Source organism: Sciurus carolinensis, chromosome 17 (assembly GCF_902686445.1).
Source record: "Sciurus carolinensis chromosome 17, mSciCar1.2, whole genome shotgun sequence".
Lineage (NCBI taxonomy): Eukaryota > Metazoa > Chordata > Mammalia > Rodentia > Sciuridae > Sciurus > Sciurus carolinensis.
This window is the reverse complement of record NC_062229.1, coordinates 4,778,942-4,804,947: the sequence shown is the minus strand read 5'-3', so window position 1 is coordinate 4,804,947 and position 26,006 is coordinate 4,778,942. Positions and strand designations below refer to the sequence as shown.

Below are 26,006 nucleotides of genomic sequence, written 5' to 3'. Positions count from 1 at the left end.
TTCATGCAAGATGTGGTCTTGTGTGACTGGCTTCTTTTACTGAGTGTCTTGGGCTTGGCAATCATCTGCACTGTCATATATATCAGAGTGTCATTCCTTTTCACGGCCAAATAATATTCCACTGAATGGAATATTCATGATTGGTTTATCCATTCATCCACTGATGAACATTTGAGTTATTTACACTTTCTGGTTATTAATATTTGCAAGATTTTGGTGGACATGTTTTCTTTTCTCTTGGGTGATTACCTGTGAGTGGTATTGCTGGAATCTCTATGTGCAGGAGACCTTTGTTATGGTGGTGGTGGTACTGAGGATTAAACCCAGGAGAGCTCTACCAATCTGCTGCATCCCCAGGCCTTTTTATTTTATTTTGAGACAAGGTCTTACTAAGTTGCTGAGGCTGGCCTTGAACTTGCAATCCTCTTGCCTCAGCCTCCTGAGTTGGGATTACAGGTGTGCACCATAGCACCCAGCTAGGGGAGGTCTTTTGCTGCAGTCTACCAGATGCCCCGGGGCTACACCTGGCTGGTGCTTGTCTCCACATGGCCTTTTCCAGAGACTGCTCTGAAAACACATAGAAACCCTCTTGAGTCTGGCTCCTTCAGTCTCCCACCCACACCTCCTCACTGCTCCCGTGCGCTGCGGAGCAGTTCCCCGACCCTGAACTCAGGTCTTCAGTGGAATTCCAAGATGTCCTGCTGCCAGATGAACCTCGAGCTCTGGAAGCAGAGAGAGGCAGCCTGGGATGCCCAAGAAGCTGCAGCTGAGGCGCACCTCCAAGTCCGTCACTCATTAATGACGCTTGCCAAGCGTCCAGTGCTCTGTTTTCTGGGCATGTGGTGGGGCTGTTCTCCTGCCCCTGTGCTGGGGTAGGGCCATGTGATTTGTCCTGACCAATGAGCAGTGAGAAGAAATGTGCCATTTCTGAGCCAGAGGGTTCAGCTGCTAGTATGAGGTCCTCCCAAGGTATCTTTCCTCTGCTAAAGTGACCGGAAACACTGAGAGAGTGGCTGCCTCCCCCCTGGGGATAATCTACGGTCATTGTGTGTGTGTGTGTGTGTGTGCACGCGCGGGGTGTGGGCAGGGAACCTCACACATGCTAAGCGAGTGCTCTACCACTGAGCTCCAGCCCTTTTTATTTTGAGACAGGGTCTCACGAAGCTGCCCAGTGGTCCCAGTTATGCCAGTGGTCCCAGGCAGAAGGATTGCTTGAGTTCAAGAGTTCAAGGCCAACCTGGGCAACATAGCAAGACCCCCATCTCAAAAACGACCACAAAAAGAATAGGTACACATCAGCACAAGGTCCGATGTGTAGCAATTGTACATACATTATTATTGCTATCGTTGGTGGTGGTGCTAATTTGGGGAGTGGTACCAGGGATGGAACTCAGGGGCACTGGACCACTGAGCACATCCCCAGCCCTGTTTTGTATTTTATTTAGACAGGGTCTCACTGAGTTGCTTAGTGCCGTGCCTTGCCTTGCCTTGCTGAGGCTGGCTTTGGACTCGCAATCCTCCTACCTCATCCTCCCGAACTTCTGGGGTTACAGGTGTGCACCACTGCGTCTGGCGGGGATGTTAATTTGTGCTGAAGAGAAAACAGGAATGAGGTTGCTTCAGGGTGAGGAGCGTCTCCAATTCCTAGAGCGGGACACGCCTCAGGAACTGGCTGTCTCCAGAGCTTGATTTCATTCAGCAAATATTAACTGAACACTTACTATGAGCCAGGCGCTCTTATGTGCAAGGTTGCTCCAGGGACAGAACTTCTATATGAGTGTCCTTGCAGAGACCCATGATAAATAGGGAAACCAACTGTGAAGAAAATCTTTTAAAGGGGAGAAATCGGGAGTCAGGTGGGGTAGTTTTGACGGTGACTTCAGACAGTCTGGAGAGGTGATATTTGAGGACAGATATATTCAGTTACATAAAGAGTAGAGAGTAAAGGGCTTGGAGTCAGGAATCAAAGGAGACTGAGGGACAGAGGCTGGTACAGTTGGAGCAGGCGAGGGAGGACCTAATGACAACTGGGATGGAGGCATTAACTGGTGGCACATCTTCGGCTGAATCTCCAGCTGAGTGTGCCCCACCCCGAACCCAGAAATCCCAGTGGGTGAGGATGTCCGGGGGCTCGGGAGGAAGGGCGGAGGGGGCCTGGTAGCACCTCGGACAGCACTGCCACTGTCCATGGTGCTGACAGCCAAAGAGACTGCCGGCGGGTAGGACTTTACAAACAGTGCCGTGGAAGGGTCTGGAGGTTCCTCAGGCAAACACAGAACCACCAGATGACCCGGAAATCCCAGTCCTGGGTGTATCTCCAAAAGAACTGAGAGCAGAAGCCCAAAGAGACGCTCGGGGGCCAGTGCTCACAGCGGCATGGTCCACAACCAGGAAAAGGGAAGCAATCCACTGTCAGTCAACGTGAGTGAGCACACGGGGCCCTGAGTGAGCACACGGGGCCCGTCCACGCTGTGAAATATGGTTTAGCCACAGAAAGGAAGGAAATTAGCCAGGGGCGGTGGTGCACGCCTATAATCCCAGTAGCTCAGGAAGCTGAGGCAGGAGGATGGTGGGTTCCAAGCCAGCCTCAGCAACTTAGAGAGGTCCTAAGCAACTTTGTGAGACCCTGTCCCTAAATTTAAAAACAAACAAATAAATAAAGGGCTGGGGATGTGGCTCAGTGGTTGAGTGCCCTGGGTTCGATCCCCAGTATATAAAAAAAAAAAGTGTGGGGGGAATTATGACACACTACAAGGAGGATCGCCTTGGGACATGATGCCCAGTGGGCTAGCTAGTCACAAAAGGACACATGATCCTGCTCCCAAAGTCCCTAGAGACATCGGACCCACAGGGACAGGAAGTAGCCTGAGGGCGCCGGGGGTCGGGCTGTGGAGTCAGTGCTCAGTGGGGGCAGGGGTTCAGTTTGGGAAGGTGAGAAAGTTCTGGAAATGGTGATGGGGATGGCTGCATAATAATGTGAACAAACCAAATGCCACCAACCTTTACACCTACAATGGTTAAAACAGTGTGTTTTTCTGTGTTTATTTTAACACACACACACACAATCCTAAAGGATTCCCAAAGCTGCCCGGTGCCCTCAGGTCGTCCTTTGCCAAGGCTCTGCTCTGACCTATGGGAGGGACTCTGACTGGAGCCCCAAGGGGCCCAGGCTCAGGCTAGGGTACCATAAAGCTGACAAGGCACAATCATCTCCTTATGGATGAGAGGACCAAGGTTCAAAGGTGAAGTAACTTGCCATGGGCACCCACGAGGCCAAGCTGTGGTTCACCCCAGGGAGCCTGGATCCACAGTCTTTCCTAACCATCAGGATAGTGAACAAAAGACCCTGAGTTAGGCTTCAGCACAGTGGGGATCAGCTCATTCTGTGACCTCAGATGAGTGCACAGTAAGGACAAAGCCTGGAGCCCCTGGAGGAAAGTTCCTGAGCCCCGTGTCCTCGTGGGGGAAGTGGACCTGACTCAGTAGGCTCGCTGAGGGTGTTATGGCTTGAACATGGGCTCTCCCCACAGACTCAGTGTGGGGTTATTAGGAAATGACTGGTTGATGAGGGCTCTGACCTCATCAGGGGATGAATCCATTTGATAGAGTAATAATTAGAATGGATTGTGGAAGGTGGCGGGATGCAGTGGAAGGGAAGGGGTCTTGGGTCATTCCCCGGGACTGTGTCCGTCCTGGCTCCTTCCTGTTTCCCGGCTGCTGAGAGGCGAGTGGCTTTCCTCCACCATGCCCTTCTGCCATCATGCTCCCTTACCGAGGGCTGGAAGCAACGGAGCCAGCCGGCTGTGCACTGAGGCCTCTGGAGCCACAAGCCAAAACCCTTTCCTCCTCGGGCGTTTGTCACGCAGTGAGGAACTGACTGGCCCTGCGGGACCTAGCAGGGAGAGGGTGGGGTGCAGAGGCCCGTGGGGCAGGGAAGCAGCCCCGGGGCCTGTGGCCTGGTGTTGGCAGCGTGGGGGGGACAAGCTGCAGGCCAGTCCAGACCCCTGCCCCACTGTCCTGAGCACAGAAGGCGGGGCGGGGCGCCTCCCCAAGCCCAGGGACAGCACGAGGCCGCTTCCAAGAGGCGAGTTTATTGGGTGGGGGACACAGTCGGTTGAGGGTCGTCAGTGCAGCACTGCCCGCCCCTTGGGGCAGGCGAAGCATCCAGTGTGTGGGTCCTGGGCCAGGGGAGCCCAGGAGTGTCACAGGCATAGCAGCAGGAAGGGCGCCATCTCCCCAGGCCAACCCAGCCAGGCCAGGGGCAGGGACCCCCGCTGAGGTCTTCAAGTGTCCGCAGCTGAGCTGGGAGGCTCCTGGGGCAGACAGCGCCGGTGCCGGAGGGCTGACTTCTCCTCCTCCTGTGTGGACAGGTCACACCTGTGTCATCCAGCACAGGACCTGACACATGGGGTCACTGAATGCAAGTCAGCATGCCGCCCAACACCAGGGACACCCACTTGGGGCATCGCCACGCCAGCCAAGACTCGAGTCCCCCGACCTGCCCCACTCAGTTCCACCCTGGGGCTTGGGTTGCTCCCCAGAAGCCCCAGCGTCCTGAGAGTCACCGCACACCGCCCGGCCAGCCACTGACGCTCCACGCGCACCCGCCACCTCTTTCCACACCTTGACCCAGTGGGGGCCACTCCCACGTCAGTCCCGAGGGGAGTCCTCCAACACCCTGGACACGGGCCCACTGCCGACAGACCTCGCGTCTGCAGCGGATTCGGAGGCCGGGGGCAGACAGCAGCCGCCCTGCGAGTCTCAGGCCCCGAGGGCGGGACCCCGCTCTCACCATCTCTGAGGCAGTGCTGGGGCTGGCGCCCTCGGGGGAGCCGCCTTCGTCCCTGGAGCAGTCGGGTCCTGCGTCCTCCTCGTACTCCGTCAGGCAGTCCGACTCCTCCCCTGGGAAGGGGTGGGCAAGGTGAGGGGACAGACTGGTCGACCTCTCCAGCGCCCGCCCCCAGGGGGCCCCAGGCCCTCACCATCGGCACAGCCGTCGGAGACATAGCTGGTGGGGGGCTCAATCCGGGACACGATCTCTGCCAGGTCAGTGAAGCCAGAGCTTGGGAAAGCAAGGACCTGTGGGGCGGCCGAGGTGAGGCTCTGGGGCACAGGACCCGCGGGGCCTGGGGCTCAGAGGGGATCCTGGGACAGGGCTCTCGGGGGCTCAGAGAGACCAAGGGATGTGCTGAGTCGTCTGTGGTCTGGGGGAGCAGAGGAGCCCTAACGGGAGAGAGTCACAGGCTCACGTCGGCACGACGGCTTTCGTTGAGGTCTGTAGACCGCCGGTCTGTAAGCATTTTCTCGATGACGTCGCCCCGGCTCCAGCCTCCGAACACGGCCTTCCCATACTGGTAGCCTACATCCTGCAGGAAGCGAGGGGGCTGGGGCCATGCCTGCCATCCCGTCCGCGTATCTCCATTCTGCCTCCCTCTCCTCTGGCCCCTCACGCTCTGGGAAGTGGGCATTTGAGGTTAAGCCTATTTCAGAGTCAGCCTATATAGCACACTCGCCCACACCTCCCGCCTGTGCCCCACCAGGCGTTACCAACCTCTCCTCGCCACTTCTTTCCCCCTCAGTTCCATACAGTGTGCAAGGTACCAAATGACCCAGGATGGCACAAGCTTATTTCCAGGTCTGCAAATATGCAGTACATCTGTGGATATCACCATCTTTCATGCCCAAAGCAGGCATCACTAATCCACCACAGCATATTTCCCAGTGAGCCCAGAAAGATATCAGAATTTTTACTCCAGAGACTCTGGGCAGCATCCAATAGTCAATTAAAGTTGGCATGGGCTGTGACATATTTTAGGGTCAGTGGCATATGATACACGCTGCTCATCCCTTTGCCACACCTGTGGCAGACATTACTAATTGACCACCACTCATATTGCCACCCATGCAGAAATGGCATTAGAAATCACTACAGTGCTTCAGGCAGCGCAGCTGGCACATAACAAGAAACTCAGCTCACACATAGAACATGCTCAGCCATATTCCTGGTCACAACCACTGCAGACATCACTAATCGATCTGTGATCTCTTTCCCACAGGTTCCAGATGGACCCCCAGAATCCTTCCCCTCACACAGCTCTCACGCCCAGCACGCGCTGAGTCTTCCACTAGCTCACATAGATCTGGTCGAACTTCCCGAAGTCCATGGTCTTGAAGCAGTCAATGGGTGGGCGCAGGTACTCGCAGTAGGAGCTGGACTTGACAACCTCAAGCTGCCGCACACAGGACACATACGCCAGGCGGGACTGGATCTCTGCCATGTCTGGAACCTTCACCTTGTCTGCCCAGGGGTTCAGCCGCTTCCACAGTAGCCACCAGCCAGACAGGCTGTCCCCGTAGGTACTGAGGTCTGTCTCATCCTGGCTCCCCACGTCGATGGCGATGACTGTTTTGGCACCCATGCTGCGGGCGATGTCCGCTGTGGGGCCGAGGGGTCAGCAGGCTGCTCCCCACCAAGGCCCAGGGCCCAGGGCGGGGATGTTCAACCCAGTCCCACAAAAACACCATGCAAATGGTCATGCAAAAAGGACATGCAAACGACATGCAAAAGGCATGGAAATACAAGTTGAGGGATGAGGGTGGGTGAGGGCTGACAGGACAGTGGAGTGGGGGCCTGTTGGTACATCTGTGCCCCAGGGAGGGTCCCCAAATGGAACTGGGAGCAGAGAGACATGTCTTATGGCTAGGCCCAGCCAGGGGACCCTGAGTCTCCATCAGACTGCCTGTTTCCCTTGTGAGCCCATGTGCTGGGTGTGCCTGCTTGTGTGTTGGTGAACGCCCTATCTCTGGGTGCACCTGCATCTCTGTAGCCATGCCTAGGCCTGTCTGTGTTTAGATCCACCTGTGCCGTCCCTCCTGGAGGCGTGTGTACTACTGCAGGTGTGTGTGGTGCCGCAGGTGTCAAGGGCCTGCACAGGGTCACAGAAAAAACATTCCAGCTCTGTGGGCCACACAGTCTCTGACCCGATGACCCAACTCTGCTGTCGTGACAGAGATAACAGGTGAGCAACTGGGTGCGGCTGTCCCAGTAGGACTTTCATCTACATCATCAAGCCCTGGCCGGGGGGCCATGGTCTGCTGGCTCCTGGTCTATGGAGCTGTAGCGTGAGTCAGCTAACTTGGGCCCACCTGAGTATCATGCTTCCAGGTGCATGAAACTTTACATGTGGGGTGGTTACTGGTATTGAACCCATGGTGCTGTAGTGCTGAACTACACCCTAGATCTTTTTATTTTTGAGACAGGATTTTGCTGAGTTGCCTATGCTGGCCTTGAATTTGTGATCCTCCTGACTCAGCCTCGAGTAGCTGGGATTACAGGTGTGGCCACTGCACCTGTCCCCAGGGGTATGACATTTTTTTGGTGGTAGGGATTGAATCCTGGGGTGCTTAACCACGGAGCCACATGCCTACCCCTTCTTACATTTTGGTTAGAGACAGGGTCTTGCTAAGTTGCTTAGGGTCTCACTAAGTTGCTGAGGCTGGCTCTGAATTCGAGACCTCCTGCCTCAGCTTCTCAAGTTGCTGGGATTACAAGCATGTGCGCATGCCCAGCAAGGGGTGTGAACTTTGTACGCTGTGCACTGGTCTGCCTCTCATCGTACTCATAAAGTCAGTGCTGTGAAAAAACACTTAATTGGGTCACGGAGGTGCCCCATTGTGTCCACACATGCATGTCTGGTGGAGCACGCGGGACAAGGGTGGCCTGTGCATATGTGTGTGCATTATCTACCACGTGAACACGTGAGAAAACACACGGGCACGCGGACCTGGTGTGCACGTGTAAGTCTTGTTTCCTGCTGTGTGTGCATGTATTTGTGTGTAGATCTGACCCTCGTGTGTGTGCATCCACGTGTGTCTGACACAACACACAAGCACATGGGTGTACTTTGAGTGGCTGCACACACTGCTGTGCACAGGCACATCACACGTCTGCTCGTGTCTCCGTGTCTGTGCAGCCCCCTGCGTGGGTTCAGTGTGTCCTCTCTGAGCCCATCTGATACCTGCCTGCTCACAGCTGCAAGTGCACGTGCCAGCATGTGCGCGTGCGGGGCGGGCAGGCAGCCACTTGCCTGGCAGGTTGTTGATGTAGCCGCCGTCCATGAGCAGGTGCCCGTCCTTCGGGTCGCACAGCGGGGGCAGGTAGCCTGAGAGCGTCATGCTGGCACGCACATACCGCCACAGGGAGCCTGCCCGGTGGGACACACAGACACAGACACGCACAGACACGCTCAGACACGCTCGGAGGCCTGGCCAGCCCCTTGGGCTCGCTGACCTGGCACGTTGTTAACGTAGCACCCGTCCACCAGCAGGTGCCCGTCCTTGGGGTCGCAGAGTGGGGGCAGGTAGGGGCAGTAGGAGGCACTGGCACGGACGTAACGCCAAACGCAGCCTGTGGGGACGGCGGGAGGGGTGAGGTGCCTGACAAGCCTCCTGGCTCCCCACCCCTGGAGACGGACATACCTGGGGCCTCTGGGGCATTAGTGGGTGATGGTTAGTGGTCGGTGGCTGGGCCCAGGTGGACGGTCACTGGTGTTAACAACGTCCCAGACGCTCAGCTGCCCTCCCCAAAGTACCCCCACCCTCACACAGGCACAGCCGTCTGAGAAGGGCCAGGCGGGACATGACCCACCATCTTTGTGGACACGCATGGCTGAGGCAGTGATGTCTGTGGTCACGTTGAAGTACGGCAGCCACAGGTCCTATGGGGACAAGGACCAAGGTAGGGGAGGGGAGGGTACTCCTGCAGGGAGGGCGGCAGACTGGGGTGTGAGGGTCAGCATACCTCAATTTGCTTATCTTGGAAGACACGGTGGATGCTGCGGTTAAAGGCCGAGCCCGTGAACATGGAGGTGACGGGGTACGTGAGATCCAACACTGGTTCCAGCACTGAAGTCATGCTCTGGGGGTGCGGGGGGCCCAGCAGGGGTCAGCCGGGAGTCAGAGTCACAATGGGATCATCAGTCAGGGGTGAGCCGAGCACACAGGGATGGTGATGTGGTTACCAGGACCACTAACAAAGTGGTCACTAAGAGTCTGGATTGCTCCAGCAAGGGGTTGGGGACTAGGGTCGCTAGCCAAGAAGTCACAGAGGGGTCACAGAAAAATTGCCATAGGATGAGGCAGTGTTCACAAGTTAAACCAGGAAGGGTCACTGAGCCTGGAAGCCCCTCCCCACCCACGTCAAGTTATGGTGGAATCAGTGCTCCTGGGTACAACGACCCTCACCCCAATACGCACCTTGGCCCACTCCCGGGCCCGCTGCTTGGTGCGGCTGGCGCTGCGCTCCTCTGCGTACAGAGCCCCAATGAAGGAGCCGATGGATGTGCCACCCACCAGATCAACTGGTACTCCTGCCTCCTCTAATGCTTTGAGCACCCCAATATGTGAGCAGCCCCTGCGGGGAGGAGGGGGCAGTGTCTGGCTGGGGATCCGCTAGGCCTGGCCCTCAGAAGCTCCCCTGATCCCAAGGGCCCCACAGCAAAGGCAGCCTCTACCTTGGGGTTTCCCCCCAGGGAGTAAACTCCGCCCCACCCAGTGAAGCCCTAGTGAGCAGGCCCCGCCCCAGGAGCTGGACCGCCACTCACCTGGCCCCACCCCCGCCCAACACCAGGGCAATAGTGTTTCCAGTGAGCACCCGCGCCAAGCGGGAGAAGTCGCTGTGCCGGTCTGCACGCTTGGAGAACACCTTCTCGTAGAGCTCATGCTAGGAAGCGGGAAGAGAACGGCAACCAAGAGGTCGGGGGCATGGGGAGGGCGCATGACAGATGCCCCAGCCCCTTCTCGCGCTTCGTGGCCCATCCCCGGCACTCCCAGCCCCGCCCCAGCCCCAACCCCGCCCCCAGGGGCCATGCTCCCTGAGGTATGAATTCCTCCCAGGGCCCCTCACCAGCTTGGCCGGGCTGCGGCGCGAGAAGAGGCGGCGTGGACAGCGCAGATGCAGGTGCCCCGAACACCAGCTGCGCATGTTGAGCCACTCCACCGTGCGCGTGGGGCCAGGGCCCTCCTCGCGGTGTAGCAGGACGAGCTGCTTGAGGGCGCGCACTGCGGTGTTCTCCAGCATTTGCTCCAGCTGCGGAACAGGGAGAACGGAAGGTCACTGTTTTCCCCACCTCCACCTGGCCAAGCTTGGGTCCCTAGTCACCAAGTCCCAGTAAAGGTGCACGTGGTCTAGAGCAGGCACAGGAGGGCGGGGTAGGGGTCACTGAGTATCGCCTGCGAACCTGGCCAAGAGTGGGCTCCTGGTCACCCAGGCCAACAATGAGGATACAGTCGGCTTGACGCAGGCAGCGCACGGTCCAGGGCGTCAGCGAAGCGTCTGTTTGGTAGAGCACGATGCGGTGCGCATCCTCCTGCTGGGCCAGCCACCCTGACAGTCGGAACTCCTGGATGCTAGGATGGGATGGCGGGAGGGTCGTCTTGAAACTGGTCTGGGGTCATGAACCCTCCCCTCCCACAGACCACATGGCTCCACTGCTGGGAGGAACTTCGACACCCAGGCCCCCAGAGTGGAAGTTTATGCTCTAGACTAGGATCCGCCCACTGTCTCCATAAAGACCCGAGTGTGGGCTGCATGCTCCTTGACTCAAAGCCTCCAACCAGACCTGAGTCTGAGGCTCCAGACATGCCCCTCGCCCTCCCCGTTCCCCTCTGCAATCCCTCACACACACACCTATCTAGCGCAGAGGCTCCCAGGCGTGCCCGGATGATGTCACTGTTGAGGAGGAGTGTGGGACCTAGGTAGGTGAGAGAAGGAGGCTTGGAACCTCATCAACAGGGCTGGAGCCTCTCCCAAGAGAAAACCTGTCACTCAGCATGTGGCCTGGGGCCTGTTCCAGCCTGTCCACCACACTCATCCACCCAGCACCCAGCCCACATTCGCTGCACAGCACAGACCAAGGGCCAGCCCAGTGACTCCGTCCTGCCCTCACCCACAGCCCTTGCCTTCACTGACCAATGGCTTGCAGAGCGTGCTGGAGTTCCAGGGTGAAGGCCATCATGGGCACCTCAGCACACACAGGCAGGACCGCCACTGTAGACAGGTTGCTGGCTGGGTTGGTGAGTTCCGAGTGTGGGGGGACGCCCAGCCCCGAGCCTGCTGAGAACCCAACAGATGAGTCTGATGTGCAATCCACATCTGGAGAAATGGACCTCCTCCTTCATCCTCCCCTTCCCCCAGGCCACAGCCCCCCTCCCAGGCTGCTCCAAGCTTCGACATGACCACACTGAAGGCCAGGCTCCAGTCCTGGCCCACGTCTCCACCCACTACTCCTGTCTTGTTAAAGCTTGGCCATCTAACCTCCGCTAGGCCCTAATCTCTTCATCGGGACCATTACACAACTCGACAACTATTCAGATTCACTGAGGGTGTGTGGAACCATCAGTGTCCCCGCCCCATTCTGACCTGGACTCCTGCAGCCAAACACAAACCTCTGCAGGAATAAATACACTTCTACCCACACCTTCCTTCCCAGTTTCTCCACTAACAACCTACACCAAGCCATGAGCCTCCATTTTTTGCCTAGACCTCACTGCCTCCTCACTGGTCAGCTCTCTCCTCTAGTGACAGCCTTAAGCTCTAATGCCCTTCCAAGGTTCCAATACACCTAGGTGACCTGCCCCACTGCCACCCCGCCCTTCAGTCAGTTCCTCCTAGCAGTGGGTCAAAGTCAGGAGTCCAGCGCACTGCACCCTCCTAGTCTTTTCCACATCTGGCCCCACTGTCCCCAGAGAAGCCCCTCTCTCTCCAGCAGTCACGCTGCATCACGGTCCTATCTTGCTTTTTCACTGCACTTATCAGCTCCTGATATTGTGCTCTTTGTAATTTTAAAGTCTTGTCTTTGATGTCACCATGGCCCCCATCACTCTCCCCCCCGCCCCTGGTGGGGTTCCAAATGTCAGGGTCCAGGTATCGGGCTGCCATAACGTAGAACTTTAGGCCCACATTTTAGCACAGTTAATTCCCCATGCATTCGTTTGGAGAAACCACGAGCTAGGATGGCAGAAAGTCGGTAACTTCAGAAACCACTTCCCAGCGTGTGCTGAGCCCTACACACCACCCCACGACTCCATTTGCCATCACATTCTAAGGCTCCCTTCCCAGAATGTTTAGGATGTGGACTCTATTCCAGGGGCAAACTCATCGCTTAAGACTCCATCGCCGAGCACAATGGACACTTTAGAGCCCATTAATTAGCGTCCCTGGGGTCCGGGACTCGGTTTTCCAGCATGCACAGGAACCCGAACTCCAAGCCCCAACACGCACCGGATCTCGGATCGCACTTCCTGTGATCACCCACAGGATTTATGCATTTGAACGCCACTTGGGCATGAGGTTCCCAACATGCTCTGGGTGCCGAAATACATCCCCCAGCATACCCCAGGAGGGTCAGCTCTCACCTGGGAAGGGTCCTTGCAGCTGCTGCAAATTCCCTAGAATTTTCTGGCTTAACAGGTGGATAAGGCGAGTCACGACCTGGGGGTGTGCAGACCAGTGGTCCAGTGAAACCCGGAAGTGACCATGCGGGCCCCACTCTTCCCTCTTCTACTGTGGCATCTGGGGGTTCCCATTACCTGGATCCCACCCCAAAAGTCCTACCCTTGATTTCCTGCTTTAGGCCCCACCCATCTAGGCCCTCCACTCCCACAAGAGGTCACACCTGTGGGTACCGACGCTTGATGTGGCCCAAGGTGCCCTCCGGGAGCTTGGCCAGCTCTGTGTCACGCACTGCATGCACTGTCGTGGCTCGTGGCTGACGGGTCAGCGCTTCAACCTGCGGGCCATGTACATGACGGGGGCTGCCTGGGCTGGGAGGCCCTAGAAAGGGAAGGGGAAGCCAAGCACAGGCACGGAGCCCGCCTTACTGCCCCACCTAGGGTTCCACCAAGATGGAAGTGGAGTGAATCAAGTCTCGTGCTCCGGAGACAGGGACAAGACAGAGATTAGCAACGTGTGTGTGTGTGTGTGTGTGTGTGTGTGTGTGGCGGGTGGGGGCTTTCTTCTGGGTCTCTGAATAGATTCTGAGGGTGGAGGCACATCAGACTTCTCCCCCGTGAGGTGGAAAGCGTGTGACTGCCGGCAGAGGTCCAGGGTGCATTCGGGATCTGGGGCACTGGGAGGCCTGGGCTAGGAGAAGGCAGAGGGCAGGGCTGGGGCCTTGCTCACCACTCCGATGAGGTCCCCACGGCCATACTCCCCCACCAGCTCCTTCTTGCCGCTGCCACGCTGGATGACGCTGCGCAGTCGCCCATTGAGCACTATATAGGTGCAATCAGAGCGGTCACCCTGTCTGGGGTGGAGAAGAGAGAGGTGGGTCAGGCAAGGTCGGGGCCTGGACGTCGGCAGACCCTGTGTGGCAAGGTGGAAGCTGCCGTGCTATACCTGTACAATGCGCGTCCTGCCTCCACCGCTGTCCAGTCGATGGCGAAGTCCATCTGGCGCACAAAGGGCGACATCCTTGCAGCCACCGTGTGCGCGGCACTCAGCACCACACTGGGCTGTGCACGCATGATCCTGTGAGCAATTGGAGCGTGTGCATGGGCTGGGGCCCCTGAAACACCTCAGAGGCAGTGGAGGGAGTGGGTGACAGCTTGAGGGTCAAACGGGAAGGGTTCAAAATTATTTCATTTTGGTGGTACTGCAAATTGAACCCAGGGGCACTTTACCAGAGCCATATCCCCAACCCTTTTTTATTTTATTTTTTATTTTAAGACAGGGTCATGTTAAGTTGCTTAGGGCCTCCCTAAAATTGCTGAGGCTAGCTTTGAACCTGCAGTCCTCCTGCCTCAGCCTCCTGAGCTAGGCACACACCACCACACCCAGCTTTCAGAATTACTTTAAAAGGGCACTGAGAAGCCAGATCTAGGGGCTCCCTTCTGCCCCTCTGGGGCTGGGGTAGACAGATGAGGTCTTTGCTCCTCCCACTACTGAGTGAAATTGCTGTGGGGTTAGTCCCAGTGCCCCGCCTTCCCCAACCCCAGGCCCAGTCGTACTCATAGAAGTCGGACTTGGAGATTCGCAGGAAGGTGCAGTCTCGCTGGGCACGCAGTGTGAAGATGAGGGGTTCCCCTGTGAGCACTGCCAGCTGCCCCACCAGCTCCCCTGGTTGTGCCACAAACAGACACACGTCCTCCGCCTTATCGATCATGCGCTGATATACATGCAGGCAGCCCCAGAGCACGAAGTGCAGGCTCACATCCTGGGAGGACAGGGGCCGGGAGATGAGCACCGACCCGGCCAGCCACAGCATTCCCTCCCCAAGCTCAGGCCAGTGCATCCAGGGAAGGTGAAAGAAGGAAAGGCTAAGAAGGAACAGAAAAAGGAGGACGTACACTAGACCCAAGCAACAATCTTCCCTGGTATCCACCTGTCATTAGTTCTGGCACCTGTAATCAGACACCAGAATCCACAATGCTCGACTGAGCTCCCTACACAGAATGGTATATGTAGCTCCATCGACCCTACACACATCATCCCCTGGACCTCCAATCATCTGGACAAGACTTATAATAGCTAATACAATGTAAATGCCACGTAGATGGTTGTTACACTGTATTGTTCTCAGAGTGTAAGCACAAGAAAGGTCTGTACATGTTCCATACAGACAACTATCCTAGGCCTAACTACATCTTTATCCTTGCTGGCCAAATCCACAAATGGAGAACCTGTGGGGAGGACAACTGTATGAACTATCAGCCTGAATCAGCACTCGACAGACATCACCAAGGGATCACCAAACTCAATCCAGATTCAAGCCCATTAATTATTTTCAAAACAGACAGTGGGAGGCTGTAAAAGCTACATCAGGAGGCTGGGGGCGTAGCTCAGTGGTAGAGTGCTGGCCTAGCACATACAAGGCCCTGAGTCAGATCCCCAGCACAGAAAATTCTGTGTGTGTGTGTGTGTGTGTGTGTGTGTGTGTGTACAACTCAACAGCAAGACATAAGCTGTGGGTTGGGGGTGTGGCTCAGTGATAGAGTGCTATGTCAAAGATGTGTGAGGCCCTGGGTTCTATTCCCAGAACTGCAAAACATAAATAAATAAAATAAAATGGGGGGCTGGGGAGATAGCTCAGTCGGTAGAGTGCTTGCCTTATAAGCATAAGGCCCTGGGTTCGATCCCCAGCACCCCCCCCCAAAAAAAATAAATAAATAAATAAAATAAAATGGATACATAATCCAATTTTAAAATGGGCAAAAGCTCTGAAGTTTCTTCCCTAAATAAGATCTTCAAACAGCCTATGAACACATAAAAAGATGCTCAAAATCACAAATTAGGAAAATGCAAATTCAAACCACAATGAGGTCTCACCTCATACCCTGTATGAGGGCCAGAACTGGAAGGTGTCAGGATGTGAAGGATCTGGAATCCTCATACACTGCTGGTGGGGAGGGGTGGTGCAGGTGCTGTGGAAAACGACCTGGCACAAGTTAAAAACAGTCCCCAAAAAGGTAAAAATAGAGTTGCCATATGACCCAGCAATTCAACTCCTGGTATGAAAGCAAGCAAAATGAAATTGTGTGTCCATGCAGAAACTTCTCCACAAATGGTCAGCATTTCCACCAAAGCCAACAGGTGAGTGGACAAACAACACCCCATCCAGAGAGTGGGTCATTCAGCCAAGGAGGGAAGCTCTGACGTGCCACAGCATGGTGAACTCCGAAAATGGCACACTCAACCAAAGAAGCCTGACACCAAAGATCGCACACTACATGATTCCATTTTACATGACATGTCCCGAACAGGCAAATCTAGAGACAGTAAGTAAACTGGTTGCACAAGTCTGTACTAAAACAAAATAAAACAAAACAAAAAACACTTAAGGGTTTTTTTTTTTGGGGGGGGGTTTAACCCAGGGACATTCTACCACTGAACTACATACCCGAGTTTTGTTTTTTAACAGGAATGTGCTAAGTTGCTGAGGCTGGCCTCAGGAGTTGCTGGGATTGCAGGCGTGCATCCCCACTTCCGGCTGATTTTTGGTTTGTTTTTGTACTGGGGATAGAACCAGGGACTCCTGAGTGTTAGGCAGAGTTTGGGGCAAGTACTCTACCACTGAGCTCCACCCTAGCCCTGCGGCTTACCCTTTAAATGGTATGGGAGGTAAATTACAGCTGAATAACACCCCCCCAAAAAAATTCCTCTTTGCTCCTCTGCAATTATTTCCTTTGATCCCTGCTGGATCAAACGTGTACACTGGAAAAACTTTTTCCACTTTAATTTTTTTGGGGCATGGAACCTGGATCTCCCACAAGCTAGGCAAGCATTAACCACAGGACATTCACACAAGCTGTTCTCTGCCTAGAATGACCTTTCCTGCAGCTGCTCTTCATCATTCCTCCTGAGAGAGGTACCACCCTGTTTAAGCCAGACTCTTCAGTGCCTAGAACATCTCCTTTGTAGCACCCAGCCTGAGGACTTTACAAGGATCTGGGTAATCCTTTGAGTCATGTCTGTCAGAACTGCAGGTTTCCCTAAGGCGGAGATCACACTGGTTTTTCCAGCCTCTTGTCCAGCAGGCAGCACAGGGTCTGGGACATGGCAGCTGCTCAGTAAACAGAGGTTTCTCTCTCCCAGGGTCAGCCTGACCAGCAAGATGCCTCCATCCCTTTAGAAATTGGGAACTGAAACTGTCCTGAGACAGAAAGATCCTGCCCTGCTACCATGCCAACCTATCTGACACCCCACAAAGTTCCACCAGCCACAACACTGGAGGGGTCCCTGGGTAGAGCATGGCCCAGGAGTATACACACAGACCTGCCTTCTAGAACCTTCTGTGACAGAATTCCAGACCGGGATATACATGGGCATTACCAGTATCAGGCTACCACTTGCTAACACACCAGAAACACGTTTTAGTGTATGTTTAGTCCCCAGAAAGCTGGATGCGCTAATACTACTCACGAGGAGCAACAGAGTTTCCCACACCTGTCTGACTGCAGATCCTACTTGTAACACAGGCTGAGTGTCCCTTATCCCAAATGTTTAGGACCGGAAGTGTTCTAAATTTCATTTTTTTTTCTGGATTTGAGGATATCTGCATATACATAAATATATTAGGGATGGGACCCAAGTTTAAGCATGAGATTCACTTGTTTCTTACACACCTTATACACATGGCCTGAAGGTAATTCTATATGCTATTTTTAAGTCACCTGTGTTTTGACTACAGACCTTCCTGTGAGGCCAGGTGTGGAATTTTCTACTTGGAGTATCAGGTCAAAAAGTCACAGATTTTGGAGCATTCTGGGCTTTAGATTTTCAGGCTAGGGATGCTCAACCTGTACAGAGGTTCCATGAAGCTGTGTGCAGTGCAGTACGGGTCACTTGGAGTGGACGATCCCTCATGCTGGCCTGTGCATCCCTGGCCTTCACCCACTGGCAGCCAGAAGTAGCGGCCACGTCATGACAACCCAAAGTGTCCTGACACTAGCAAACATTCCCTGGGGGGCAAAGTCTCACCCCCCTGGGAACTCCTGGCACGAGGCTTTGGAGGGAGGAGAGCAGAAGAGCAGTCTCTAACAAAGCCCGGAAGACCTGAGCAGGACCTGGGGGCTGCAGACCTGCGTGGCCCCTTGCAGGGCCAGGACAGGGCTGGGTTGACTTCCCCTGGGTCCTGCACTGCCTCAGCATGGCTCTGAGGACCAGGAACAGTGGGCACAGGCCTTACTCAATGTCCTCTCGGCAAAGGAGCCCCCACTGTGACAAGCAGCTCCAGAAGTCAACGAGACTGCTCTATCAAGTGCCAGGACCCCCAGTCAGCCAACAGGTGGGACTGCCCAACTCTCTCAACAGGAGGCGGTATGAGGGTCTCAAGCCTTGGTCACATCACTGGTCAAGGGCTTGCACATAACCTTAGCTCCCCGCTTCCCCACCACTGTGAGCTACTGCTAAGTTTTCTCTCTGGGGCCTGTGACCCTTGTAAATGCTGCACATCTCTGAACAATGTTTCTGCTTATCACCCCCATTCTGCAGATGGAGGAAGCTGAGAACCTTCTTGATCACTTGCCTAACATCACACAGGGAGCTGGGACAGAGTTGAGGTTTCAACCCTGTGCAACTTACTCCAGAAGCTCCACCTCCACACCTCCTGACCATGAGGTCACGGCTGGGCAGGCTTCCCTTGGTGGGTCTGTTTCCCACCAAGAGAGAGTGGAGGGGTGGGTAGGATACACTTTCCCACACCTCCTGGTGCTGCCAGGAGACACTGGAAGCCACCCCTGGGGCTGGCCATGGTTTCCAGGTCCCGACTGCAAATTGTGCCCATTGATTGAGCACCTATTGCAGCAGGGATCAGGGTGGAAGCAGACAAAGTTAGAGGGCATACTGTAGGATCAAACAGAGAACAGCGGCCACAAGAAGAGCCAGGGCAGGTGGGAGAGAGCTAGGGGTTGGGGCCCTAGGAGAAAGGCTGGAGATGAAGGGTTGCTAGGCCAGAGGACATATTGAAGGGGGCAGGGGCGGGTAAAGGTCATAGGACCCAAGGGTTAGAGGCTGATCACAGGATGAGGGTCTGTACCACGGATGGGAGTGTTAGTCATCACATCAAAGATCAGGGATCAAGTCAGAGAGTGCTGGGGGTGCATGGGCAGAGGTCGGGGCTTGGCCTCACCTGGTCCCCCTGGCGGGCAATGACGGTGCCAGCTTTGGCGTGATGCAGCAAGACTCGGCTGTTGAGAAGGGAGGGGTCCTGGGGAGGGAGGAGGGTTGAGAGGGGCTCAGTCAGGCCTCCCCTTCCCACCACCTGTCCCAGACTCCCACAGCTGCCCACCTCGATCCGCATCAGCTTGGCCAGCTCCCGCTTTGCTGCTTCAAAGATGCTGCTTGTCTGGCGGCCCTGGTAGGGCCCGAAGGGGCAGCCGCCACTGGCCGACTCATCCTCACAGTAGCTGTACTCACAGGCACCCGCTGGCTGCTCCCGGGGCTCCTGAGTGGGGGTCTGTGCAGAGCAGGGCCTGTCACCTTTTCTGTGCCCTCCCAGCCTCCCTCCTTGGGGGACACACCCTTGATCAGGTCATATGCAGGCCAGAGTCCCAGGAGGAAACTGCAGTGGTGGGGAGGGGAGGAATGGGGCCTACCCGAGCAGGGGCTGCCTGGGGCCCCCCGGAGGCCTCTTCTTGCAGGGACACAGAGATCCGGCCGCGTTCATATGCCATGTCGAAGTCAGAGCGGGGGCCACCCTGCAAGCCTGAGTGAATGGGGACAAAAGGAACAATAAAGACAGAGATGGGTGTGACTCAGTGGGACACTTGTCTGGCATGTGTGAGGCCCTGGGTGCCATCCCCAGTACTGCAAAACAAATAAATAAACAAACAAGAATGCCCACAGCTTCATTCTAAGACCAACCCCAACTCCAGGTGGAATGCCACAGCCATGCAGACATGACTAATCAATGACTGCACTCTACCTCTGCAGCCTCTCAACACAGTTGGGAGGAGGCCATCCCAGTGAATATCCAGAGAGAAGGCACCCAAGGAAATACCATCAGTATCCCAACTTCACAGGTAAGAAAAATCAAGACTGAGGACACATTGCCTGAATCCAAATCTAGAAGCTTGATGGCTCACACCCCACAGAGACCCCAGCTCCAAACCTGAGATGTCCACTGGCATGGAGATACAGCGACTCAGCAGAGGGGCTGTGGGGGCTTCCAAGGATGTGGGTTTCATGGGGTCCCCTGGGGGAGACGTGTGATCAGGCTCCTGCCCTTGGAGCCCATGGGTCCAGAGCAAGGATTAGGGGGTGAGCAGAGGGGACGTGTGGAGGGGTCAGTTGGGAGTCCCTGGGGACTGCGGGAATAAGAAAAGTGATTCAAATGGGTCCTTGGGGCCAAGGTCAGGGATCCCTGAGCAGACAGAAGTCAGACCTGGGTCCCTAGGGCACTGGAAAGGGCGTGTTGAATCCTCAGGACTAAGAAAAGGTTTAAGGGATAAAGCAGGAGATTGGGCTGGGCTGGCCTCCAGTCCCTGGGGGTCACTATGGGTACCTGCAGGTCCAGGCAGTGGAGCCCCAGTGGGGTCAGGCGGTCGGCCAGGGGTCTCCCGTGGCTCCTCTGTAGCTGATGTGCTGACCACTCTCTTGGAGCCACGCACTGGGCTGGTGCGGCTTGGGAGGCCGGGGCTGGGGAACAGGCGTAGGGGCTGGATCTCCTGTGTGGACAGAGTGCAGCTTGTGACATGTCCCAGGAGGCCCATCCTGTCCCCCAACCCACTGTGCTCCCCCTCAACTCACATGACTGAAAAGCTCATTGGTCAGACCCAGGTAGTTGTGAAGCGCCAGGAAGGTGACTCTCTGCAGTCTTACCATGATGATCTGCAGGGTGTGAGGGGCGGAGCCAGCAGAGGGGGCTGGGTCATGGGCGGGGCCAGAGCAGGCCCATGGGGAATGCCAGGCAGTTAAGGGAGGAGTCAGAGCTGGAGAGGTCTGCTGCCCAGGAGTGATAAGGGCAGCATAAAGACGGCAGCTCCAGGCCTGCTGGCTGCTGGCTGCTGAGCTGTGCACCCACTGATGCCTGGGACGGGTTGGGGTGGAGATGAGTATGAGGCGGGGCCCCGGGTGGGTAGAGGGAGGAGAAGGGCCTGCTGACCTGCACCACCCGCACCAGGCTCTCTGGGTACTTGGTGAAGACGGCAGAGAAGGCCTCCACAGGCAGCCGAAGCACAGTGGAGTCACGGGCTGCCCGGGCAGACACAGTCCGCTGGGGATGCTGATGACCCTAGGGCAGGAGCAGGCACGAGGGGAGACGCGGTCAAGCACTGGGAGCCTTCTCACTGCTCCCTCCATCCTTCTGGTGTCAGTGCTTTTAGGAACCACCAGCAGCAAGGATCAGGGCCAATCGGAGACCGGTGTCCTCTCTCCCAGTCCCAATCCTGCTGCCCACGAACTAGTCACTCACAGTGATGACATCCAGGATGCTCAGGAGGCTGTTGACACTGTCTCCAGGGACCACTTCCTTCACGACACACTCCTTCCCATCCTGAGACACAGGGACCACTGAGCAGAGCTGGCCTCCCCTGGTGACTGGCATCCACTGCACCTACCCCATGATCACTGAGGCCCCTCCCTGAACACACCGACCTCCTGACCAGCAGCTGTCTTCTGCACTTCTCACTGTCACAGATCACCCCAAATGGCCTCCCATTCCCGACTTCTGACCATACCCCACTAAGACAGCCGTCTCCTCTGACCAACAGTAGTGCCTAACCCCAGGGACCATGTCCAGTGCCAAGCTTCCCGTGGCGGCATCTCACTCACAGGCCCTGGCAGGCAGAGCTCCAGCAGCCCATCCTGTACCACATAGATGCTGGCATCTGGCTGGCCCGGCCGGAAGACATAGTCCCCTTGGCCGAGCCGCTGGAAGACCATGTGCCGACACAGCTCCAGAAAGAGTGGCTTCTCAAAGTGGCCCAGCACCCTGTTGGATGGGTGGTGGTGGCGGAGAGACATAGGAGGTCAGACAGCCCTCGTGCTGCAGCGCCCCCACCCCCCACACCCCAACACTGACCGGACGTTCTTGAGCATGTATAGCACCTCGGAGGGCAGGTGGGAGTTGGCCAGGTCACCCTCGGTCAGGTCAGCCTCTAGGACTGCGGGCGGGGGCTCCTTCCGCTGTAGTGTAGGTGTCTCTTTTTGGATCCGCAGGATCCTGGTAGGAGAGGGTGAAGTGAGAAGCAGGGAGAAGGCTCAGGCAGACCTAAGGTCCCCAGAGAGCCCTTCCCTAGGGTTCACACAGCGCACACTCTGGTCCACTGGTCAAATCAGGCCCATCACCTATTTCTGTAAATGAAGTTTTATTGGCACATGGCCATGTTCACTCAGTCACAAAGCTACAGTGGCCTTCATGCTACAGTAGCAGAGATGAATAAATGACTAAGACTGTATGTGGCCTGCAGAGCCTAAAATGTTTACTACCTGGCCCTTTATAGAAAAAATGTGTGAACCCTTCCACCAGTCACAGGCCCCTTTTAAAATGGACCCTCTAGTTCTCCTGGCAGACCCTTGACATAGCTTCCAAGATATGGGCAGACCTTAGGAAAAGGGTCTGTTTGTCACAACAGCCCTAAAGGGGTCTTTTCAGTAGCCCAGAGTAGATTCCTGAGATAGCCTCCCTAACATGACCATGCCCCTGAGGCTGCTTCCGTCACATAAGACTCCAGATACAGCCTCTCTACTCTCCATTAAGATCCTTGAGGTTAAAAAAGGGAGAAAAGAAAAAAGGAAGAAGGAATCAAGAGAGAGAAAAGTTCCCTAACATACTCCTTCTTTTCAGGTCTCAGGGACCCTAAGACAGCCTCTCTGAGGGCCACAGAGATCCCTGAGATAGTCCTCCTTACACATGGGGACTACAGATACAGCACCTCTCGTCTTTCAGGAGAGTCATTCCCTATAAGTAGCAGTTTCTGCTCCAATAGCCCTTCCCCTACCATGAGATCCCTGAGACAGACTCTCTAGTGTGAGCAGACCCATGAGTTAAACTCAGTGATATAGAGAAATCTATATATGATAATTCTTCTGACCACAGAGAGCTGGGCTAGCCCTTTCTCAGGTCATAGAGTTCTGGGATAGCCCTTCAACAGTCATTACAACACTAGAGTAAACTGGGTGCAGTGGCGCATGCTTCTAATCCCAGTAACCAGGGGGGCTGAGGCAGGAGGATCCTAAATTTGAGGCCAGCCTCAACAACTTAGCAAGTCCCTTAGCAACTTAGTGAGACTCTGTTTCAAAATAATAATAACCACAACGACAATAATAAGTATTTTGGATGTGGTTTGGTGATTAAGCATCCCTGGGTTTAATTCTCAGTACCAAAAAAAAAAAAAAAAAAAAAAAAAAAAAAGACAAGACATCAGGGTAGTTCCTCAAGGGTGTGCAGATACAGGAGGTGCAACCCTCATGATATAGAGACAAATGCTATGTAGACTCTCTACTGAGCCTGGAAAACCTAGATGGCCCTTCTACTCGAATCACAGAAAGCCTTGCAATACCATGGCTGATCATGGTGAGTCCTGGTACGACCCCCTGGTGTGAAGGACCCCTTAAGACAGACCCCCATGATGCCAGGACCCCCCACAAAACCCATCTCCCAACTTACAAAGATGCCTGGAAGAGCCTTCTCAGAGACCTTGAGACAGCCCTTTGATGCTGACAGGGACCCCTGAGGTGTCCTTCCTATAATTCTAGTGAAAGAAGATTTTTGAGATAGTCCCTGGAGAAGAGATATTCCCAAAACAGCCTCCTCCCTACAGCCGGAAGAACTCAGAGGCAGATGACAAAGAGATGCCTTGTGATGTATAATGATTACTGAGACTCTTCTAACCCCTGGAGAATAGAAGCTAGAGGTAGTCCCCCTAGCAGATCACAGAAACACTTGAGGTAGTCTGGAATGAGCCTTCTAGAATAGGGAGACTTCAAGTGTGGATCCCTAAATACATGGCAAACAGCCTTCAGAGAGAGCCCTGTGGTTAGGGGAACACCACTGAGAGAGCCTCAAGGAACAAAGACCCCACGCGTGTGATACCTGTGATAAACAAGAGCTCTGAGATAGCCCCTCAGAAGAGAGCCCAGGGATGTCTCTCTGACTTAGGAAGATACCCAAGACAGTCCATGGGGATAAGCAATCCCTGGATCTACACTTTGATGTACACAGCACTCAAAAGGCCCCAAACACAGCTCCCAGGCACACCCAGTACAGTCTTACTTCTTGGCAATGTTAAGCATCTTAAGTTTCTTCTTCATACGGGGCCGGGAAGTGGTGGAGACAGAGGCGTCCACCAGGGAGGAAGTGGATTGTGACACCTGGGAGAATTAAGAGGAGGATAGGTCAGTCGAGAAGAGGGTGGCCAGACCGAGGGGCCCTGAGTCCACGTGGATAGAGGTGTCCACTAGTAAGTGTAAACAGGGAAAAGGCAGGGCCTCCGTGTGGTCAGCGCGGGCCTCAGGGGGTCCTGGACTCACCTTCCGCATAATCTTCCGGCCATAGAAAAGCACTTTGTCCCTCTTCCGGAACCGATACCGGGGGCCTTCGGGGGCTGGGGTTTCTAGGGACAGGAGGGGAGGGGCACTCTGAGCTCTGCGCAGACTCCAGCAAATCTCCACCTCTACTGCTTCGGAGACCCGGGCATTTCGGCTCCCCATTCCACAGCCCCACCCTCCAGGGGCCCTCCGGGTCCTCACTCGGCACTCGCAGCCTCCGCACCACCAGGAGGATGAGCACGGCCGTGACCAGCACCGCCACTCCGGCCCCGATCATCACGCCCAGCACCTGTGGGACGAACGGCACTGGCTGGGCACCGCATATCCGTCCCGCCGAGCCCTCCTCGCTGGGGGGAGGGACGTCCCGGGTCTCATCCCACTTCACCTCCGCCCCCGAGGAGGTCGTATTCAGCCCGTGACTCGGTGTCCCCATCTGCAGAATGGGCCAGCGCAGCTCCCTCCCCGGGGGCGCGACTCTTTCCTGCGGCTCGGCGGCTCGTGGTGCACGCCGGGAAACGTAGTTCCGCCCGAACAGACAAAATCTCGTTATCGCGGGACCGCGATGGAGCACGATGAGCACGCTGGGAGTTGTAGTCCCTGCACAAACCCACCCCTTACCATTCCGGTTTGCAGCGGGGCCTCCATCGACTGCTTCAGGCTTGGCAGCAAGTCTGAGAGCCCGGAGTCCTGGGGAATCAAGCAGCAGAAGGAAGTCACGCACGTCGTCAACCTGAACCAGCCCTTCCCTGCCTCAGCCCCGCCCTTTGCCTCAGGCCCCGCCCCCTAGGTACCTCCAGTGGCTCCAGTGGCTTCTCCATTCACCTATAGTTGAGTGGAAGCGGCTGGAGGGGCGTTGCGGCACAGAGGGATGGGGTAAACTGACCTCCCGACCGGGCCAGGGAACGAGGCGGGTCTCGGCTTCTTTCCTGACTCCCTTCACCTACGCATAGGGCCGATCAAATGCCCCGCCGGTCCAACCCCACCCCGAGGCCAAAGGGTAGCCTGGCACCGTCAGCTACCTGCAGGCGGGTCCCTGCAGGGCATGGCCCTTTCCGGCTGGTGGTCCCTACCCCGGTCTCTATCCTCTGGAAGATTGATCAATTTTGACCCACCGACCCTTAGGCTGCATCCCTCCTTCGTACTCCCTGCGAAAATCGGATGTTTCACCCCAAGAAAACAGGGCCCCCAAGCTACTGTTAAGGGGTCGGCTGAACCATTGCCTCTTGATCCAAGCCTGCCCCCAGGACCCGAGACCTGGGGCCTGCGGGAATACTGTCGGGGGCTCCCATCGAAGGCGTCCTGGTACGTTAGGTGGGGCGGGCTCGAAAGGTGTTATGATTTATGCTGGAATCTACAGTCACGCACCAGAGACGTTATGGGGTCTGGAGCGGTGTGGAGCATCACTGGGACTGTGGGAATGATTACTGGCGCCATTGCTGGAAAGCGTAACCAGGGACGCTGGGATTATCGGGGAAGCAATGGAAAGTTACTGCGAGATTCTGAGGAATACAAGACTACTAATGGGAAAACCGGGAGCTGGGTGGGCATGTTCCGGGGGCCTGGGAACGGCTTTCCTTGGAAGATACTGAGCAATGCTGGAATCTTACTGGGGCTTTTAGGGGACGCTGAAAGTATTTCTGACGCCGCAGGAATGTTAATGGGAAATTAAGAGAATCACCGGGCCTTGAGACGTTACCTTGAAAATTCTTACCTGTCTACTCTCCTTCCACCCCAGAGGGCACCTGGCTACGGGTGCGGAAACACCCGCAAGGAACTGGGAGGATGGGAGCATTAAAAAGTCGGGGACTACCGGGATTCTGAACAGAGCAGATCTTGGGAAAGTCAAAACTCTTTAACCATCCTCAAAGTGACGTTCCTGCTGGGTCGATGGAACCCGGACTCACCCAGGGGCCGTAACCGGGGTCCACTCTGCGCCACCACCGCTAGCTTTCCGCCCGGCGCCGCAGGCGCGGCCCCTTTAAATCATTCGCCTAAGGGCTCGCTCTAGCCCCGCCCACGC

At 55.8% G+C, this 26,006-nt stretch overlaps 1 protein-coding gene and 1 non-coding gene across 10 annotated transcripts; one reads left to right on the top strand and one right to left on the bottom strand.

Annotated features, from left to right (window-relative positions):
* Window positions 1-3,044: 3,044 nt before the first annotated feature.
* On the bottom strand, window positions 3,045-25,968 carry Pnpla6 (patatin like phospholipase domain containing 6). 9 transcript variants are annotated; one of them, XM_047531343.1, is made up of 35 exons: window positions 25,891-25,968; window positions 24,778-24,926; window positions 24,605-24,673; window positions 24,188-24,275; window positions 23,969-24,051; window positions 23,712-23,809; window positions 21,519-21,659; window positions 21,269-21,428; window positions 20,910-20,990; window positions 20,601-20,729; window positions 20,246-20,326; window positions 20,001-20,163; window positions 19,608-19,691; window positions 19,093-19,202; window positions 18,786-18,953; window positions 18,627-18,704; window positions 14,008-14,213; window positions 13,397-13,528; window positions 13,181-13,304; window positions 12,675-12,788; window positions 12,415-12,490; window positions 10,970-11,113; window positions 10,688-10,751; window positions 10,239-10,407; window positions 9,905-10,087; window positions 9,603-9,721; window positions 9,256-9,412; window positions 8,801-8,917; window positions 8,648-8,717; window positions 8,088-8,204; window positions 6,135-6,436; window positions 5,250-5,366; window positions 4,983-5,079; window positions 4,793-4,902; window positions 3,047-4,358 (listed from the first exon to the last, which is right to left on the bottom strand). In XM_047531343.1, the coding sequence occupies exons 2-35, from the start codon at window positions 24,802-24,804 to the stop codon at window positions 4,284-4,286; spliced, it is 4,053 nt and encodes a 1,350-aa protein (XP_047387299.1). In that variant the 5' UTR covers window positions 24,805-24,926; window positions 25,891-25,968; the 3' UTR covers window positions 3,047-4,283. The 9 variants fall into 9 exon arrangements, 8 of the variants coding, with proteins under 8 accessions (XP_047387295.1, XP_047387301.1, XP_047387297.1 ...); XM_047531342.1 differs by having other exon boundaries at window positions 25,698-25,943; XM_047531345.1 differs by lacking the exon at window positions 8,088-8,204 and adding an exon at window positions 8,291-8,407 and having other exon boundaries at window positions 3,046-4,358; window positions 10,970-11,110; window positions 24,778-25,945.
* Trnai-uau (transfer RNA isoleucine (anticodon UAU)) lies at window positions 15,075-15,151 on the top strand. Its single transcript has one exon. It is a non-coding gene; the product is annotated as a tRNA-Ile (tRNA).
* Window positions 25,969-26,006: the final 38 nt, after the last annotated feature.